General features: G+C 42.4%; 1 protein-coding gene across 2 annotated transcripts in view; it reads left to right on the forward strand.

Annotated features, from left to right (window-relative positions):
- GAS6 (growth arrest specific 6) overlaps positions 1–18,267 on the forward strand; it is a 77,327-nt gene extending 59,060 nt beyond the window's left edge. Inside the window, exons 11-15 of one of the 2 annotated variants that reach the window (XM_010593595.3) lie at positions 6,871–7,035; positions 8,332–8,500; positions 13,488–13,660; positions 16,201–16,429; positions 17,660–18,267. In XM_010593595.3, coding sequence (XP_010591897.1) covers positions 6,871–7,035; positions 8,332–8,500; positions 13,488–13,660; positions 16,201–16,429; positions 17,660–17,814 — 891 coding nt within the window. In that variant the 3' untranslated portion in view covers positions 17,815–18,267. The remainder of the gene's footprint in view (positions 1–6,870; positions 7,036–8,331; positions 8,501–13,487; positions 13,661–16,200; positions 16,430–17,659) is intronic. The other variant, XM_064268619.1, reaches the window with a different exon arrangement.
- The last annotated feature ends 773 nt before the right edge of the window (positions 18,268–19,040 follow it).

Below are 19,040 nucleotides of genomic sequence, written 5' to 3' on the forward strand. Positions count from 1 at the left end.
TGAAACCTGTCCAGCATGGGTGGCCCTGCTGGTATTTGAAATTCCAGTGGCATAGCTTCCAGCATCACAGCACGATGCAAACCACTACAGTTCAACAAACAGGCAGGTGGTGGGTAGGTAGGGTACATAGGTATATTATTCATTCACAAGATCAGGCCAAACCATGAATTACTCTCAGCAGAATTACTTTATAAGGGTCCACAGGGAGAGCCACTTTACCACTCTGAGCTGGTTTCTTCATTTGCAGAATGACAATTAGAAAGGTCAAAGATAGCAACTCTATGATATGTAACACTATCATTTTCTGCCCCTTGCCCATGGCAGATATTGCTGAGCGATCATGGTGTGTGTCTTCCTGCTGAGCAGCGAACTGATACCTTTTTACCAGCCCTAGACTAGATAATCTCCAAGGTCCCTGGCAGCACAAATATCGCTAGGACCTTGCCCAGAAATAAGTTTAATCAAGGCAGAGTGCCATCAGTGCTTGCCCAGAGAGTACAGAAGAAGGGGAAGAGTCATCCTTATAAGAAGAAATCAGGGATGGTCTCATGAAGGAAAAAGCATTTGAAGTAGAGATGGGAGAAGGGTCTTTAATGTGGAGATGTGGCATTGTCCCTCAGTAGAGAAAGTGGCTTCTTTAGAAAATGACAGAAAAGGACTTAAAACATGAGGCATGGGGAGATAGTGAGAAAGACAGGTTAAGGCCCATTGTGAAGGCCTCTGAGAGCCACGTTAAGGAGTTACTATTTACAAGAAACCCTAAGTGTAACAGAGGAGCTCTGCTGCGGTTTGGTTTGGAGGTCATAAAAAAACGACAGGGGTTTGCCAGCCCTCTGATGGACTACAGCCAGGCTTTGAGTCATCCACATGGCCATAAAAAAATATGAAACTCTAAAACTGGATTATGGTGATCCCAGATGCTGGTGCCCACAGGCACCTAGCAGAAGCAAATGAAAATAGTCTATGAAGGAAGATAACATAATTTTAGGCCTTAAATTATTTTTACACATAATTATTTCAAATGCAGTGATTCAATACACTATCAGAGACAACCAGGCACACAGAGAGAAGACGACATAGAGGAGAATCAGCAGAAATAACACAATGGAAACAAAACCTCAGAGAGTCCAGATATTGGAATTATTGGATACAGATGGTAAAACAACTGTGCTCAAGGAGAAAACTACACTTGAAAAAATTTTGGCAAGAAACTGGAAATTATTAAAAGTGAAAAGATAGATTTAAAAAAGAACCAGCCAGCAATTCTGTAACTGAAAAATATAAAACTGAAAGGAAGAACACAGTAAACAAATATAACAGCAGAAGTGAGAATTAGTACACTGGAGGATAGGTCAGAAGAAAGTATCTAGAATGAAGTATGGACTGACATAAGGAAAGAAAATACAGGAAAGCAGGTGAGACACAGTGATCTAGTAAAAAGGGGTAATATATGGTGAATTGGAGTCCCAGAAAGATAGGAGAGAATGAGGCAGAACTAGTAGTCAAGGAGATAATGACTGAGAATTTTCCAAATTGGTCAAAGACAAAAGTCTACAGATTTAGGAAACCAGATGAATATCCAGATGGATAAGTAAAAATAAGTCCATACCTAGGCAACTCATAATGAAACTCCAGATAACCAAAGACAAAAATGTGGTTGCAAGACTCAACAGACCAGTGGCAGTGGTTGTACCACTTTGTGAATATACTTAAAGATCCATTTAATTGTATATTTGAAAAATAAAACAAACTTAAAAAAAAAAAAAAAAAAGACCACCCTGGCAGTGGCTTTCCTCAGCATTGCAGAAGGACCCAGGACAGCCAGCAAAATAGCATCAGATGTGTTGTCAAGGGGAGTCTTCAAGAAATCCAGGATCTAGGTGTAAGAGAACAAGACCATATGAGTGGCAATGGGAGTCACAATTGGTTAAGAGCCCAGTTTTTTTTTTCTTGTAATAGCCCATTAGTGTGACTTCCTGTGGTCTTGGTAAGGGAACGCCCAGTTACAAGACTGTATTACACTCAAGGAAGACCAAAGCCATGGCTTCCCACTGACTATAATTCACTCCTAGTCCTCTCAATATTGTCTCCTAGCAACATTGCTGACATCCACCTTTATCAGGGTCCCAGGGCAACAATGACAAGAAGACAAATTAAAGGTCATGTCCCATACAGCAAAAAAAATTTTTTAAAAGACCTTTAACCACATATATTCAGCAAAAATAGCTTTTAAGAATGAAGGTAAAATGAAGACCTTTTCAGAAAAATAAAAACTGAGTGAGTCCATTATCAACACCAAATGAAAAACCAAACCTGTTGCCATCGAAACAATTCCTACTCATAGCAACCCTACAGAACAGGGTAGAACCCATAGGGTTTCCAAGGAATGGCTGGTGGATTCAAATGGCTGACCTTTTGGTTAGCAGCTGTAGTTCTTAACTACTGTGCCACCAGGGTTCCCCATCATCAATAGACATGCACTAAAGGAAATTTTAAAGGGCCTTCTTCAGGCCTTCTGAGATGAAAGCAGAAAAGAATAAAGAGAAATAAAAATGATAAATGTGTACATAAATATAATGAACAATAATAGTTTTAAGCTATAATACTTTTGTAGGGTTAAAAGGAAAATATATAAGTATATTGGATTTATAATATATCAAACAAAGTCAGGAAGACGTTAAATTTATTTATCATTCTAAGGCCATTACATTGTCCAAGATGAGTGTAAAAGCCTCCATTAACATTAACATTAGGCTTTGATAAGCCAAAGATGCATGTTGTAATTTTCTAGGGTAACCACTAAAAGAACAGGAAAAAGAGTGTCTACTTCCAAACCTACAGAGGAAAAAAATAACAAAAATTACTAAATTCATCCAAAAGAAGGCAATAAAAGGAAAAAAAAAAAGGAACACAAAGCAGGTGGGATAAATAGGAAGAAGACTGTAAAAAGGTAGATTTAAACCCAAATACATCAAATTAAAAAACCAAACCCATTGCCATCAAATAGAATGATCTACTAAAAGACAAAGATTGTCAGACCATATTGAAAAGAAAAACTGTATGTTATTTGCAAGAGACATATCTCAAATATAAGGATAGAGAAAGGTTAAAATTAACAGATTTACCATGCAGGCACTGATCAACAGAAAGCTAGCATAGGTGTATTAACATTGGACAAAATAGACTTCATGGGGAAAAGCCTTGCAAGAGATGGAGGATCACTTCTTAATAATAGTTCCGTTCACAAGGAAGATATAACGATTCTAAATTTGTATGTGCCTAGTAACATGGTCTAAAATAATATGAAGCAAATATTGATAGAGCTACAAACAGAAAGGAAACCTGGTAGTGCAATGGTTAAGCACTCAGCTGCTAACCAGGTCAGCAGTTCAAACCCATCAGTGGTTCTGTGGGAGAAAAGACCTGGAGATCTGCTCCCCAAAAGATTACAGCCTAGGAAACCCTATGGACCAATTCTCTGTCCATAATTCTCTGTTGCTGTGAGTCAGAATTGAAAGCACACAGCAACAACACAGAAATCCACAATCATTGTGAGACACATTAATCCAGCCCTAGAGAAGGACATCATGCTTGGTAAAGTAGAGGGTCAGTGAAAAAGAGGAAGACCCTCAATGAGATGGACTGACACAGTGGCTGCAATAGTGGGTTCAAGCATAACAATGATTATAAGGATGGCACAAGACCGGGCAGTATCTGTCGTTCTGTTGTACACAGGTTTGCTATGAGACAGAACCAACTCAATGGCACCTAACAACAACAATATAGAGTAGATGGACAAAAGAAAGTCAATAATGAATAGAATATTTGAATAACTCAGTTAACAAAGTTGAACAAACTGGCATTTATACTACACAAAATGCGGCTAAACATTTGGCTGCAAACCAAAATGCTGGCAGTTTGAATCCACAAGCCGCTCCTTAGAAACCCTATGGGGCAGTTCTGTGCTGTTCTATAGGGTCGCTATGAGTCGGAATCGACTAAACGACGGCAAAGGGTTTCGAGTTTTTGGACACAAACTAATTTCAGAACATATGTTCTTCTAGACATGCATGAAGTATTTTTAAAAAGTTGACTACAGTAAACTAGGCTAAAAGGCAAGTCTCAACAATTCAAAAATATTGGAATTATACAGAGTATGTATTCTGACCCAAATGAAATTAAGCTAGAAATCAACAAGATAGAAAATCCAATACGTTTAGCAACTAAGAAATACGTTTCCAAATAATCCACTGTGCAGAGAATCACAATGGAAGTAAAGTAATTTGAATGAAATAATGAAAATATCACCTGTGAAAACTTACGGTATACAGACAGGACAATGCTCAAAGGGAATGTATACAGGCAGCCCCTGCTGGGTCACATCCGACAACTCGTACTTAAGACGGACTGCCATAAATCCTAGTATATTAAATTTTTGAGTTAAATGCAATGGTTCGCGCATATAACAACCAGGTGGTTCAAATCCAGAATACATTAAGAACTACAAATCAATAAGAAAAAGACAACCCAATAGAAAATAGGTAAAAGAGTTAAACAGGTGAAATCTAAATGGCTAATAAATATATGAAAAGTTGCTGAACCACATTAGGAACAGAGAAATGCAAATTAAAATTAAACTGAGATACTAGGACACGCCCCCAAGAATGGCAGACATTAAAAAGCCTGCCAATACCAAGTGTTGGCGAGGATCTGGGCCCATTACAGGAACTCTCATACTTCTGGTAGAAGTTTGAATGGGTGCAACTGCTTTGGAAAACACGTTGGCATTATCTAGTAAAGTTGAAGAACAAACATACCCTATGCTCCAGCTTGTTTGTTGTTAGTTGCCGTCTGGTCAATTCTGACTCATGGCGGCCCCATGTGTGCAGAATGGAACTGTTTCATACAGTTTTCAAGGCTGTGCCCTCTTGGAAGCAGATTACCAGGCCTGTCTTCCAGGGTGCCTCTGGATGGGTTCAAACAACCAACCTTTTGGCTAGTAGTTGAGCATTGAATTGTTTGCACCATCCAGAGACCTTACGATCAAGCTAGAATTAATTATGTATACCAGGATACATATAAAGAGTTGTTTGTAGCAATGTTATTATTGGCAGTAGCCCCAAACTGAAAAACCCTAATCTTATCAACAGTAGCATGAGTAAGTTGTGATCGAGTCACACAATGGAATACTGTAAAGCAATAAAGATGAAACAATATGCAAAGACATGGATGAATCTCAAAAACAACAGTGTTGAGCAAAAGAAGCCAGACAACAGAATACACACCGAATGATTTCACTTACATTTGGTTCAAATGAAACAAAACTCAAATTGATTACTTAGGGATTTATATTTAGATGATAAAACTAAAAGAAAAAGCAAGCATTACGGTTACTCCTTAGCAGGGCAGGAGTTATGGTTGAGAAAAGACACCCAGGAGGGCTTTAGGGGTGCTGACAGTTTCTATTTCTTGATCCGGGTGGGTTACATGAGTGTTTGCTTTATAGTGATTCATTGAGCTATTATTTATGTTTTATGTGCTTTTCTATGTGTGTGTTATATTTTCCAACAAAAGAAAAGCTTTGAGACATTATTCAGTTTGCTTTAGGGTTCAGCCTGGTTGATGGCTCATTGGTTAGTACGTTCAAGTCCCATCCCAGATGGTCATGCATGTTGACAATGGATGGGCATTCTCCTTAATCCAAGGTCCTGCTGACTTGGATCTCTGCTTAGAATCAGAAGAAACTGAAAACATCTTGCTCAGAAAAGAGAGCGAGAGAACAAACGGCACACATCTTGTGTGTTCGCTTTACAGAAGACATTTGTTATATTAGTTTAAATCTGTATGGAGACTGTGCGTGAGGAAAACCACACTGCAGATACCCAGGCCTTGATTTTAACTTCTCTCTGAAGCTTTGTGCCTCCATCAGCCATTGGTTCATTCATTCTTGAAGAACCAGCAAAAGTGGCAATTGGAACTTTCTATAGAGGTGGCTTGTGCTGCAAATTGTTTTCTGTTGTACAGTAAAACCTGTGAAAGCCGGAACCTCTGTAAGGCAGAAGCCTGTCAGAGAAGGAAAACTCAAATATTTTCCACTAAATAGAGAGGAATAGGAAAGTGGTGACTGCAGGGTGGGTTATCTAATAGGCAAGGTAAGCACAGTGTTCATCTTGCTTACCAGATCATCTGTAGTGAACAATTTCACATTTTTTCACGATCAAAGATTCTGCATTTAAGTATGACTGGTATCTGTCTCCCCAACCCCGCAGCACCTTTCTACACCATCAAAGCCTCTCTTGAAATTTACAATCCCTGATAGGGGAGGATGACCCCGTAAGCAAGGTAAGCACGGGCTTACTTGTGCTTACTTAGTAATCTGTAGTGAACAATTTCACATCAAAGATACGGTGAAACCCATGTGAAGTTGTTCACTGCAGATGACCTGGCAAGCACAGCTTACCTTGCCTCTTGGGTAATCTGCCCCTGGGTGACTGCACCCTGCCAAAGGCAGAAAACTTGCAAGATGCAGAAAAACAAGGTAGTCCAGTCGAGTTCCGGCTCTCACAAGCGTCACTGCATTAGGCATGTTGGAGAGGTTTGCTCTTCTCTTCATTTGTTGGCACTGTGTCTGCCTAGTTTCCAAAGCACTGACACGTCAGCTCCCAAGGTGATTTGACAGTGTGGTCAGGCCCCCTGCCTGCCCGGAGCTTGAAGGGTTGGCCTCAGGGGAGGAACTGTGAAGCCTTAGACTGGCCCTAGGTGGCCTTGAGCACATGGTTTCCCTTGAGGTTAGGGTCCCTCTTCAGAAGTGTACTTCTGCCTTCCTGCCCAAGCAGAAGGCCCTCTTCTTACGGTGTTGGTTTTCCTCAGATTTCTGTGGAAGAGCTGGAGCGGAATCTAGTGATCAAAATCAACAAGGATGCTGTTATGAAAATAGCAGTGGCTGGGGATCTGTTTCAGCTGCACAGAGGATTGTATCATTTGAACCTCACAGTGGGAGGCATTCCCTTCAAAGATGAAGCCCTCGTTCAGCCTGTAAGTATTGTCATCAATCACTGGGGTAGGAACACAGCAAGCAGTGTGTTTGAGAACCTGGAATCTGTGTCAGGACAAGATTTAGCCATGAGCTGACATGTGTTTGGCGTGAAACAAGCTCGGCGAAGGACTTAGAGGAAGGCAAAAGTTACCTAGCGTTCAGCAACCAAAACTATATCATTAATTACATGAGCTACTTCTCACCATCTCTTTTTATGAGACTCAGGTTTTCATCTGAACAGGATAATAAAAATGTCTATTTTGCAGTGGGGATAAAATACAATGACATTATTCTTTTAACTAAAAGAAAAATGAACTTTTTTGGACTATTCCTGAGAACATTTTGGGATGTTAACCTGCCAAGATTTCCATGGGGGAAAAAAAGCCCTAATAGGGAAGTTAGTTTTGGTAATTTTTCAACATTCTGCCTTTTCTCACCCCTTCCCCACATCATATACCTTTCCATCTTCCCAGCATCCCGATGTAAATAAAGGGCTAGAATTCTTGATACTGTGGCTATCATTTCCACAGTAAATACAAGGAATAAAAGTCACAAGCAACTTTAGGCACTGGATAGTGGGATTTTTAGTACTTCCTTCTCCTCAGAGAACGGTGAGGAGGAATATCCTACATACGTCCTCTAGGTCAGACCCATTGTTTCCAGACTTCAGTCTGTTAGTGACTTTGTACCTCTCATACCTTCTCACATTACAGATAAAGGCTGAGGTGACCTGATTTACTCAAAACCAGATAACAAGTGTGTGGCAGAGTTAGAACCGGCATCACAGCCCCTAGATTTCTATTTTCCATATGTGCATTAAACAAAATTACTTTTTAGGTGCCAGGTAAGCAATACGAGGCACAATGATTACATAAAGTTCACCTCTCCTCACATCCATTCAGCTAGGTGGTTAGTGCTTCTCGTTTCTACTTGATAAATGAGAAGAGAAAATGCCGACAGAGAGGGTAGGCTTTGCATAATGTGATACACCCTCCTTAACATGCATGCTTGCTGCATGCGCTACACTTGGCATTCAGAGGTAGTCTGCAATAAATCATTTTATAAAGTGAAGAGCTGTTTTGTGGAAAAAAAAGTAACCACCACAAGTTGGATCTTTCCATTTTTGCAAAAGGAGATTTCCCCATGCCTCACTTGAGCTGGGGGCACTCTGTCCCTAGCATGATTGAGGACTCTGTTTATCTGTTCAAGGGTGTCACCAGTCATCTGGCGCCTTGTTGTGATATCCAGAAGTGTATATGGCTCCCAGGAAGCTATTGGGATTTCTCTCTTTCCAGATAAACCCTCGCCTGGATGGTTGTGTGAGGAGTTGGAACTGGATGAATGGTGAAGACACCATCATCCAAGATACAGTAAAAGTGAACACTAAAATGCAGTGCTTCTCTGTGACGGAAAAAGGGTCATTCTACCCTGGCAATGGATTCGCCTTCTTCAGCCTCAATTATAGTAAGTGTTGGTTCTTTAGGTTGAGATAGTTATGGTTGCACTTTCAGGCAATTATACACTAAAAAACAAAACAAGAGAAACAACATACCTTCGATGACAGCATCGGGGTAAGTTGATGGCTGCAACAGATTTTGGGGGCAGCACACAGTAGGGATGAAGGCAGAGGCTCCACCTCTCAAGACACTGGCTCATAGTCTCATTGAGTTTCAAATAAGCCAGTGACACAAAAAAAAGTGTGACCTTCAGAGAAGATAGCTAGCCATGCTGGTGGCTATGATGACCCAGGCTGGGTAGGATGTGAAAGCTTTAAGGAGGTACTTTGCAGAAAGTTGTGAGACAAGACGAGCTTAGGATTTTTCCAAGAAGGTTGAGAAGCTCTCAAAAATGTGTTTGACATTGCAGCCAATGATTCAAAGAGGAATAAATAGGGAGATAGCATCTAAAAACAGCAGTGTAACAGCCAAAGGACCCCAGTGAGCTCAAGTTGAAAGAGAAAAGGAAAGGGGTTGGCGGCATCTAACCAGGGATGAATATAAGCAGGTACACAATACTGTCAGGGAGCCTAAAGTTTCCAAAAGGAGAGAGGCTTATCCAAACAAGGCAATAAAAGAGCTTTTCTTTTGTACCTAGAGGGGGAAAAAAAAAAAAGGAACATGACTTCTTGAAGTGGGTGGCATAATACCAACATGTAACAGAAAGTGGGAGATGGGACAGATTAGAGGAGAGGCAGGTGTCAGGTAGGGTGGAGGAATCCTAAGATCCGTTGTTGCTGTTAGTTGCTGTTGAGTCAATTCGGACTCATGGCGACCCCATGTGTGCAGAGTAGAACTCCTCCATAGGGTTTTCAAGGCTGTGACCTTGCGGAAGGAGAGCACCAGGCCTGTCCTCCAGGCACCTCTGGGTGGTATCAAACCACTAACCTTTTGGCTAGTAGTCAAGTGTTTCATCATTTGTGCCATCTGGGGACTCCTAAGATCTGTTAGGGACACAAGCTGAGATGTCTGTTGGACCTCAGGTGGCGATGTTGAAGGATTGGGCCTAAGGCAGGATTGGGAATTGTCATCATTGAGGTGGACGCTAAAATCAACGGCCTGGATGAAATGACTTAGGAAGTGAAAGTAGGTGGAGAGAAGGCAGAGAAGCAAGCTCACAGGCCTCCCCGTCCCGCCCCCGGCCGAGCTTTTATAAAACAGAGCTCTTCATTTCTTAAAACAAAAACAAACAAAAAATACAACTATTTCTTTTATTACCAAACTGATGAAAATTTACAGTAAAAACACAATCCCAATATGCTGATAAAATGAGCCACTTAACCATAAACTTGACATGCCTTGACACCCCAAATCATGGCAAGTTACCAGCTGTCCAATGATAGAAACAAACACTCTTCCGAGAAATATCTGTATGAATAATTCAAATTAGGGGTAGAAGGTTAAGCAGTTTATATTGTTTGCCTTGGACACACGTGATTTTCTGTGATGTTCTTCTTAGACAGGTTTTAAAATTAACTGTTATTTCTTGAGCACACATCAGTTGTTGCCCTTCATTTCAATCACTGGGTGCATATACATGAGTGGCTTTTGACTTTGAGAATCTTAGGAAGGCCATGTGTCCTGCCCCAGGAAAACAGACATGTATAGAATTTTTCAGACTATCTTAGCAGGTTCACAAGGCTCCTCAAGTTTGCCCTTGGGCCCCAGGTTAGGAACCCCTTGCCTGTTCTGATATTTATTACACATGCCTCCATAGTTATAACACGTGTCTTGTATTTCTCAGGCTTTCTGCTTGATATCTTGGTCTAGGTAGGTTCTGTAGTAACTTCTCCTTCTCCCCTTACCATCACCCCTCTCCTGCTCGGTCTCCTGGTTATTGCTGCAATGGCCACCTCCCCTGGGGTCTTTTTTTTTTTTTTTCAGGTTTTATATTTGGTAAAAATATGCATAATAAAACATATACCCGTTCAACAATTTTTACATGTAGAGTTCATTGACAGTAGTTACATGCTTCACGTTGTGTCACCATTCTCACTATCTCTGCCCATGTTGTTTCACCGCCCTTAACTTAGACTCTCTGCCCCTTAAAATTCTTGTCTGTGTTTTAGAGTTAATGTTGCTCATTTGGAGCTCCAGTGGCCTAGTGGTTAAGAGCTCAGCTGCTAACGAAAATGTTGGCGGTTAAATCCACAGTTGCTTCTTAGAAACTCTATAGCACAGTTCTACTCTGTCCTATAGGGTCGCTATGAGTCAGAATCGACTCAACGGCACCTAACAACAACATTGCCGATTTAATGGGCTGAAATATAGCAAGGATCATGAGGATGGCTCAGGACTGGGCAATGTTTCGTTCTGTTGTACATAGAGTTGCTATGAGTTGGAACTGACTTGATAGCACCTAACAACAACAAACATTTGCCCATTTAATCTCCTATATTTATTTCTTTAAAAGAGAGTAATGCTGAAGGTGAACGTTCTTTATTAAATGAGCTAAATTGTTTAGTTTAAAGATGACTTCATGGACTAGGCTTCATGTTTCCAGGCAACAGACTCAGGGGTTCCTCCAGTGTCAATATATCCAGTATTTTTATGACTCTACCCTCCCGGTCCCCACATTCCCATGCTGCATGAGTCTCACCAGGGTGCCTTCGGCCCCTTCTCCCTAAACTCCAAGCCCTTTATGGTTGAACAACCGGACTCTTCCTTCTCCCCTGCTCATCAGCCCAGAAGGGTAGGCAGCCAACACCCTTCTTTAGACCTCCTCTCTCAACATGTGTCCCCTCAAGAATCCAATTTAACTCCCAAGTTTAAGGAAGACCCAATCCAGACCACAGTCAATGGAATCAGCCTTTCTGACATTAGCAAGACAGACAAGTCCTCTTGAGACTTCATATTGTCATTTTTTTCTCCTTTGTATCTTTGCTTTAATTGTCAAAAATATTACCCTATCGTTAAAGGTATTTTTAAGAAAAGAACCATTCGCTCTTAATTCTACCACCAGATAACAATAAATGCATTATTCCATATTCTTTTAGTCTTTGTTTTTATATATACGAATCTGGGACATCATTATAATCATGTTTAATATAAAATCATGCAATAGAAAATGTTGAATTTTTTCATATAATATACATAAACATTTTTCATTTTGTAATATATACATCACATATATAATTTATAATGACTGCAGATGCACCCTGAACTATGACACCATAATTACAGATCACTTTTGCTATACGGTTTTCATCTGTAAGTTCTATGAAAGCTAAGGCCACATGGTACTTGCATCTCTGCATTTTTTATAAATTTTAAACAATACTATTCATGTGCGTTTTATAATACGGAAAAGATTCGTCAGGCACTGGTGTGGTACCCATTTCCTCTGCAGCAGTTCAAAATGGGTTTAGACTCACTATATTTCACAGCCTGAGAAGTCCTTAGAGTGAGGCAGGGAGGCAGATGGTAGAATTTCACCATTTTGTATCCAAGTTAAGTTGAGGCATGCTGCTTAAGGTCAGCTCAGTCTCCTACCAATAGATTCTGGTGCCTTAAAGACACTTCTTTATAATTAGTCCTTATGCCTAAATACCCTGGGAGGGGTGTAACTTACGTACTAAAGAACACTCTTATTTCTTCCTTCACACATAAAGGGAAAACTTTGGCAACAGAAGAGAATGCTGTATTTTGTTGTTGTTGTTACTTTTCCAAGACTACGTGCATTCACATCAATAAACAATGAGAATGGACAACACTGGATGCCATTTAGGGATGGGGAGACATACAGAATATTCGAGGCGCTCACAGTCCAGCAGAGAAGTAGGAAGAGAAAGTTGTAATTCATCCCGAACATTAACCCCAGCCCAGTGGTAGAGGGGCATCTGAGCTTGAATCTATGGAAACATTGATTCAGTGTCATTTTCCCTAAACACAACTCCTCTGATTAGGACTCTGATGTTCTCAGTGAGATAAACCCAAAAAACCAAACCTACTGCCGTCGAGTCTTTTCCGACTCATAGCGACTAAATAGAAACACTTAAAAGCCAAGAGGGTGAAGGTTCGCTCCTGGATTGTTTTTTTTTTTTTTAATCAGCAGATGATTTAAATGTGGAAAAGAAATGTAGGGTGGTGTTTGTCCTTGGGGAACCAGAATCCAGCCCTTGTCAAAATATATTTCTTGGAACTACTTGTGTAAGGTAGATGGATGGATGGGTGGGTGGGTGAGTAGACGGATGGATAGATAGATAGATGGATAGACAGATATTGCATCTGAATAAAAAGTAACCCCACTGAGACATTAGAATGGTGAAAAAAATTGCAACTCAAAGTATAAAATTGTATATGGTCTACTTGGAATAACTCTAATTACAGCTTCCATTTCATTGTATTTTAAACTCTTCCAAGTACTTTCAAACTTGCAAAATTGTCTAAAAGTCATAGGGAAGATTCAGTGTTCATGAAAAAAATGGGATTGTGAATTAAGGATTGTAAATTTTCAACAAGCTATGTCATTGAGTTCTTATAGTAAGAGAGACCAATAGGAAGGTGGACAGGCCCCATGGTCACAGTCCCCTAGCCTGCCCCCTGTGGGGCCAGCAGGTCTGTGAGGTCTAGAGGTCACCTAAAGGAGCATTTGGAAGTGGAGGGAGCTGGTATGACCAGGGAGGAGGCAACTATCCCTTCGCTTCCCCGGTGCCCTTCGCACTATGAGCTAGAATGTGAATCAAATGCTGGAGTTTTTCTGTTATCTCCCAGATATAGGGCTGCTTGCTGAAATAGCTGATGGGTTTTATAAAACTCTACATTGAGTTATCTGTGCCAGAAAGGGGCATTGCTGTTTTCCATTTGCTTTATCCAGCCATGTCCAGCGTTCCTCACTGCCCAGTAGAAGGTGTTGGGAGCTGTTTACTCACAGTCTTCCTGTCCTCCTGGCAGAGTCAATCATGGCTGCCTTTCCCCCATTTGTATCATCTTGTAATGTGCTGCCTTCTTCGCAGTGCGAACATCACTGGACGTTGGAATGGAAACAACCTGGGAAATAGAAGTCATTGCTCGGATCCGCCCCGCCACAGACACTGGGGTACTGCTGGCGCTGGTGGCAGAGAACCACACCATTCCCCTCTCTCTGGCCCTCGTTGACTACCACTCCACAAAGAAGCTCAAAAAACAGGTATGACTAGCTCCCTCTACCACCGAGCACTGAGTTACTAAAACCTCTAGCATCAGAGCAAATCACTATGTGGCTTTTCTACCCACAAGGATCACAAGCTCCAGAACTTTGGGTCAAGTTACCCAATCTTGCCCCTGCCTCTGCAAATCTGATTCCAACCTATAAAGACCAAACAGTTAAGCATTCAGCTACTAACTGAATGGTTGGCGGTTTGAACCCACCCAGAGCCACCTTGAAAGAAAGAAGACATGGTCATCTGCTTCCCAAAGATCACAGCCTAGAAAATCCTGTGGAGCAGTTTTCTGCACACATGGCGTCTCCATGAGTTGAAATTGACTCCACAACAACCGGTTTGGTTTCTTTTCGTATTTTAAAGTCTCTGACCAGAGGTTTAACGCAGGATGCCCTTGGCTTTGGGGGGATATTGTTGACGTGAGATCAACTCAACACAATTGCAAGTCAAAGCCGTTGCTGCAGAGGTAGCAGGTGGTACTCGACCAGGGGTCTGCAACCAGCAACCTGAGAGCGAAAGTTGGGCCACAGATGCCATGTGGTATTTTCTTGGCCTACACCCTGTTGGAAACCCTGGTGGTGTAGTGGTAAAGTGCTACGGCTGCTAACCAAAGGGTCTGCAGTTCGAATCCACCAGGCACTCCTTGGAAACGCTATGGGGCAGTTCTGCTCTGTCCTATAGGGTCATTATGAGTTGGAATCGACTCGACAGCACTGGGTTTGATTTTGGTTGGTGACACCCTGTTGGCCAGCACAGTGGTTTAGAACAGTTTGAATTAGTTGCTAATATTTAAAAGTCAGGTGATTTCACAAACAAATCCAAATTTCTGGTTTCTCTTGGACCGTGTCCTCTAATGGCATCATTCTCTCATGGTGACACCAGGCAGTGCTGAGTGCAGGCGCCCCCTTCAGACACAGCCTACTCTTTCCACTTTACCACCGTCCCCACCACTCCTGATCATGCACCTGACACTAAGTCAGTCTGTTATCTCACCGTCGTACAGGCAGGCCCCAGGTTACCGACATCTGACCGGTGGAGAAGTCCTACTTGCCCTTTAATGTTATGTAAATTTGCCCTTACTTTGAAAGGGCTGAACCTGTCCCTACTCGCAACAAATTCTTCATCGCGGTCACCTTCATTGGCTGCATATACAGCTTCTAAATCATTGAAAAAGCTTTTAGTCTTTTCTTACACTAAAAACAAATGAACAAAAAAAAACAAATCCATTGCCATCGATTCCGACTCATAGTGACCCTGTGGGACAGAGTAGAACTTCCCCATAGCGTTTCCAAGGAGCACCTGGTGGATTCGAACTGCTGACCTTTTGGTTAGCAGCCATAGCACTTAACCACTACGCCACCAGGGTTTCCTTCTTGCACTAAACTGAGGTTAAATAAGAACCGTGTGCACCTGTTCCCACTTACCTATTAATTATTCAACTTAAAGACACAGTTCGGAACGGATCTTGTTCTAACCGTGGGACTGCCTTGCTTGCCCTTTTTTCCTCATAGAAGAATTAAAAGGAAGTTGGATTCTCTTGCCTCTGCCAAAAGTTAACTCAGGGGGTACGTGTTCACCAAATCTGCTTGATTTGTTGACACCACCTGCTTACCTTCGGAGACAATTGAATTCTTCTGGGTACCTGGACTAGACAGTAACAGGTTTGGTTGACACATTCATTAATCACCAAAGAGGTGAGACCCATGCACTCTCTAGGAATGTTTTTCAAACCCAAAGACCTAGCATTTGAAGTAAACAGACAAGAGTTGTTAAATAGCAATGGTGACAAATTCCCCTGGGTGGAGAAAGTGAAGGGGAAGATGGATGGGCCTGCAAGGATTTTATCAACAAGATGTCTTTCCACCCAGTGTGAATACCCACTAGAGGTTGGCGGCGGCCCCGGGCTGCTTCCTTTGTGTTTTACTGCCAGCCAACACACCATTACTGCTTGATTTCAGCAGCTTCTTGTGGCAAGATTCATATGGAAACCAAAGCAGTGTACTGTGTTCCCTGTCATGCAAACACCAGTAATAGCCTTTAGTTACTTTCAATTCAGATGTGTACATTTGTGTGGGCAGCTAGAATGTATGATTTTGATCACTCCTGACTCGTGGCCCTAAGATGGCATTCCTTTTTGTGCTCATTCAGTATCAGAGTTGGAAAGAACCATGGACTCTTTCCAGTCAGTCTCCTCATTTTGCACTTATAGAAACTGAGTCCCAGGGAGGTGAAACGACTTACCCATAGTCAACAAACTGCAGGACGGAGACTAGAACCCAGGTCTCCTAAGTCCCACACATACATGCAGGGCTGCAAGAAATATCACAACCAAGGTAAGTATGTAGCTTGTAAGAAACAGGAAGGCTCTTCAGACACGAATTTTTAACCCAAAGTACAAGATATCCCTCCATGCAGTTTGCAGTGGTTCACGTGTAAGAGTGATGGCTTTGTGACATGGCTCACAGACAGCCTCTCTGGTACCTTCCCTTATTCCCTGTGTACTAAAATTTGCTTCTTGCCCCTTCAGCTGGTCATCCTGGCTGTCGAAAATGTCGCCCTGTCCCTGATGGAAATCAAGGTCTGCGACAGTCAGGAGCATGTAGTGATGGTCTCTGTGAAGGATGGGGAGGCAACCCTGGTGGTCGATGGCACCAAGGGTCAAAGTGAAGTGAGCCCTGCCCAGCTGCAGGAGAGGCTGGCTGTCCTCAAGAGGCACCTGCAGGACTCTGTGCACACGTTCGTGGGGGGACTCCCAGGTAGGGCCCTTGCAGCTGCCTGTTCTGGAGGTGGGTGGGACTGGCTGTGGCATGTCCCTGCCCCATTCGTTCTAACCACTGCTAGCTTGTTTGCTCTATATCAACCTTGGGCAAAAGTTGGCATTTCTAATAGTAGCTATTGAAATGGATTATATTTTTTTAAGGGGAAGCGAAAACACAGGTATGTTCATCAGCTAACGATTGTGACACCTCAGTGTTTATCAGCAGGGAACTCAATTGAAGCTGAGAAAATAAATTATTGGGACAATAATTAGCTTGAGTCAAATCCTCACCTTCCCTTGCCTCTTCAAGGAGTATCCATCTGAAAATGCCCACCAGTCATTTTGAACTGGGCCAAGGCACAGTAGACAAAGCCGTAGTTCAACAGAGGCTGGGCAGGCCTCAGGTGAGGTAGGGTCCAGTTACTGAGCCAGGGGCCAGGCCTCATCCTTCCCGGGTCCTGCAGGTTGTTCCTGCTGCTGTGAGCAGCTTATAGGGTAACACCCAGCCTCTCTTACACCTAGCAGAGATGGCAGAAAAGCCCGGGGTGCTGCTGGCTTACCAAGAGCCAAGGGGTGGAACTTTTAATTAAATGAAGAATGTGCTTGTCCATGGCCTTGAGCCAACTGATTAGGGTAAAATGGGTGAAAGCAGATTACAGCCAGGTGCTTACATAAGTCCTGGTTTCCTCCCACTGGTCAGCACAGGTCTCTACTTGCGGCAAGTGGCGGATGGCTGGGAATTTCTGGCTTGGCTACCAGACACAAACTTCATTTAATTTTAATAAACAAAGCTTTGTAGAGGATGAGAGCGAGCTGGGACACCCTGCAGCATGAATGACTCATGTTGTGCCAATAATAAGATAATATTTATTTAATTGATTTGACTATCTGGGTGTCCTTCCTAGGGGGGAGAAAAGGAGGGTGGCTTGCCAAAAGCTGGGCTGGCAAGTGTTTGATGCTTGCTTGCCAGGATACTTAGCCAAACCAGGCAAAGTGATATTCTAGATGGAAAGGAAATCAATGCCACTTGAAGACACATGTCAGGGACTGAGAAGGAACCAAAGATTGGCAGTGAGCATTACAATGGAGAGGATACAAAAAGGGAGACCAGCAGAGGAGAAAACTGAACGTTGCCTGTTGGAAATAATCAAAGGGGCGTGGGGCCACGTTCCTTCCAGACGGCACGGGCTGTTAAAGATGGTTTTTTGTTCTTTCCCCATTGACCCAGATGTTCCCATGACTTCAGCGCCAGTCACGGCATTCTACCACGGCTGCATGACTCTGGAGGTCAACAAGGAGGCTCTGGACTTAGACGAAGCCGAGTACAAACACAGCGACATTACGTCACACTCTTGCCCTCCGATTGAGCACCCCGAGCCATAGACTCCGAGGCTACCGGGCACACGTTTAATAAGAAGAAACTTGCCATGCTTTTATTTTCAGAACAACAACAACAACAAAAAGAAAACAGGGAAGATAGAAATTATTCCAACTCCCCTGTGCTGTGTGTATAGTTTCTTTAAAAACACTGAAGAAGGTAGGAACTGCTGATCGTCACAAGTTGAGTTTATCGTTGAAATATCTGTTTGCCTTGTAATATAGTTGTAAATAGTTGAGAAGACTAATATTAATGATCTGAAACCACACACTTACACTCCCAACTGTGCCGAAGTCAGAGCGAACCTGTACAAAGGGAACCAGAGCTTGGAAGACGGGAGACTGATTACATATCAAAGTAGACTTGAAGAAAATAATTCTTGCTTATTTTTATTACCAAATGCTTCTTTCTGATTTAAGAAATATGGGAAAATAAAGTATTTGCAGAAAACTTTTTAACTCTGTGTTGGCAATTAATCATATTTGTGTGTGTGTGTATTGTTTTGAATAGTTAACAGCTTTCAGGGCCAAAGGACATTGAAGGCAGAGCCGAAGTACATGTTTCTGTAGCTGAAGGATATCTTTGTGTTTCAGTTCTTAGCAGCACTAAGAAGTCTGTCCTTTTTCTCCCACTTGCCGGGACTGTGTCCTAATGCTGAGTGCTGAGTTACACAGGTTCTGGGGTGACCCTGGTCGTGGCCGTCTGCTTTGTGGGGAGCTGTGTTTCTGACCCCTGTGGTGGTGATGGCAAGACTGCAGTCAGATGGACCTGGTTTGACAAGCAGCTGTAGCTGATGAGCTGTGTAACCTCGAGTGACACTAAGGTTCCGTTTACTCACTTTGTAAATGGAGATAAACACCTACTGTATGCAATCAGAAATGTACTGTGCCCTTTTTGAAACTTCATGGGCCAGATACTGCATTGGGAAAACTAAGATGAGGAAGACACAAGCCCTCGACATACTTCTGATGGGCGGGAGTTTGTTGTTGTTGTTAGGTGTCATCGAGTCAATTTCTGTTTCATAGTGACCCCATGCAACAGAGCAGAACTGCCCCATAGCGTTTTGCACGCTGTAATCTTTCTCTTGCGGTGCCACTGAGTAAATTCGAACTGCTCACCTTTCAGTGAGCAGCTAAGCGCTTAACCACTGTGCCACCAGGGCTCCTTTAATCATTGGTTAGCCTCTCTAAATGGCTAACTGTCTAGGCAACTTTCAGCAGAATTCATCAAA

Source organism: Loxodonta africana, chromosome 15 (assembly GCF_030014295.1).
Source record: "Loxodonta africana isolate mLoxAfr1 chromosome 15, mLoxAfr1.hap2, whole genome shotgun sequence".
NCBI classification, from domain to species: Eukaryota; Metazoa; Chordata; class Mammalia; order Proboscidea; family Elephantidae; genus Loxodonta; species Loxodonta africana.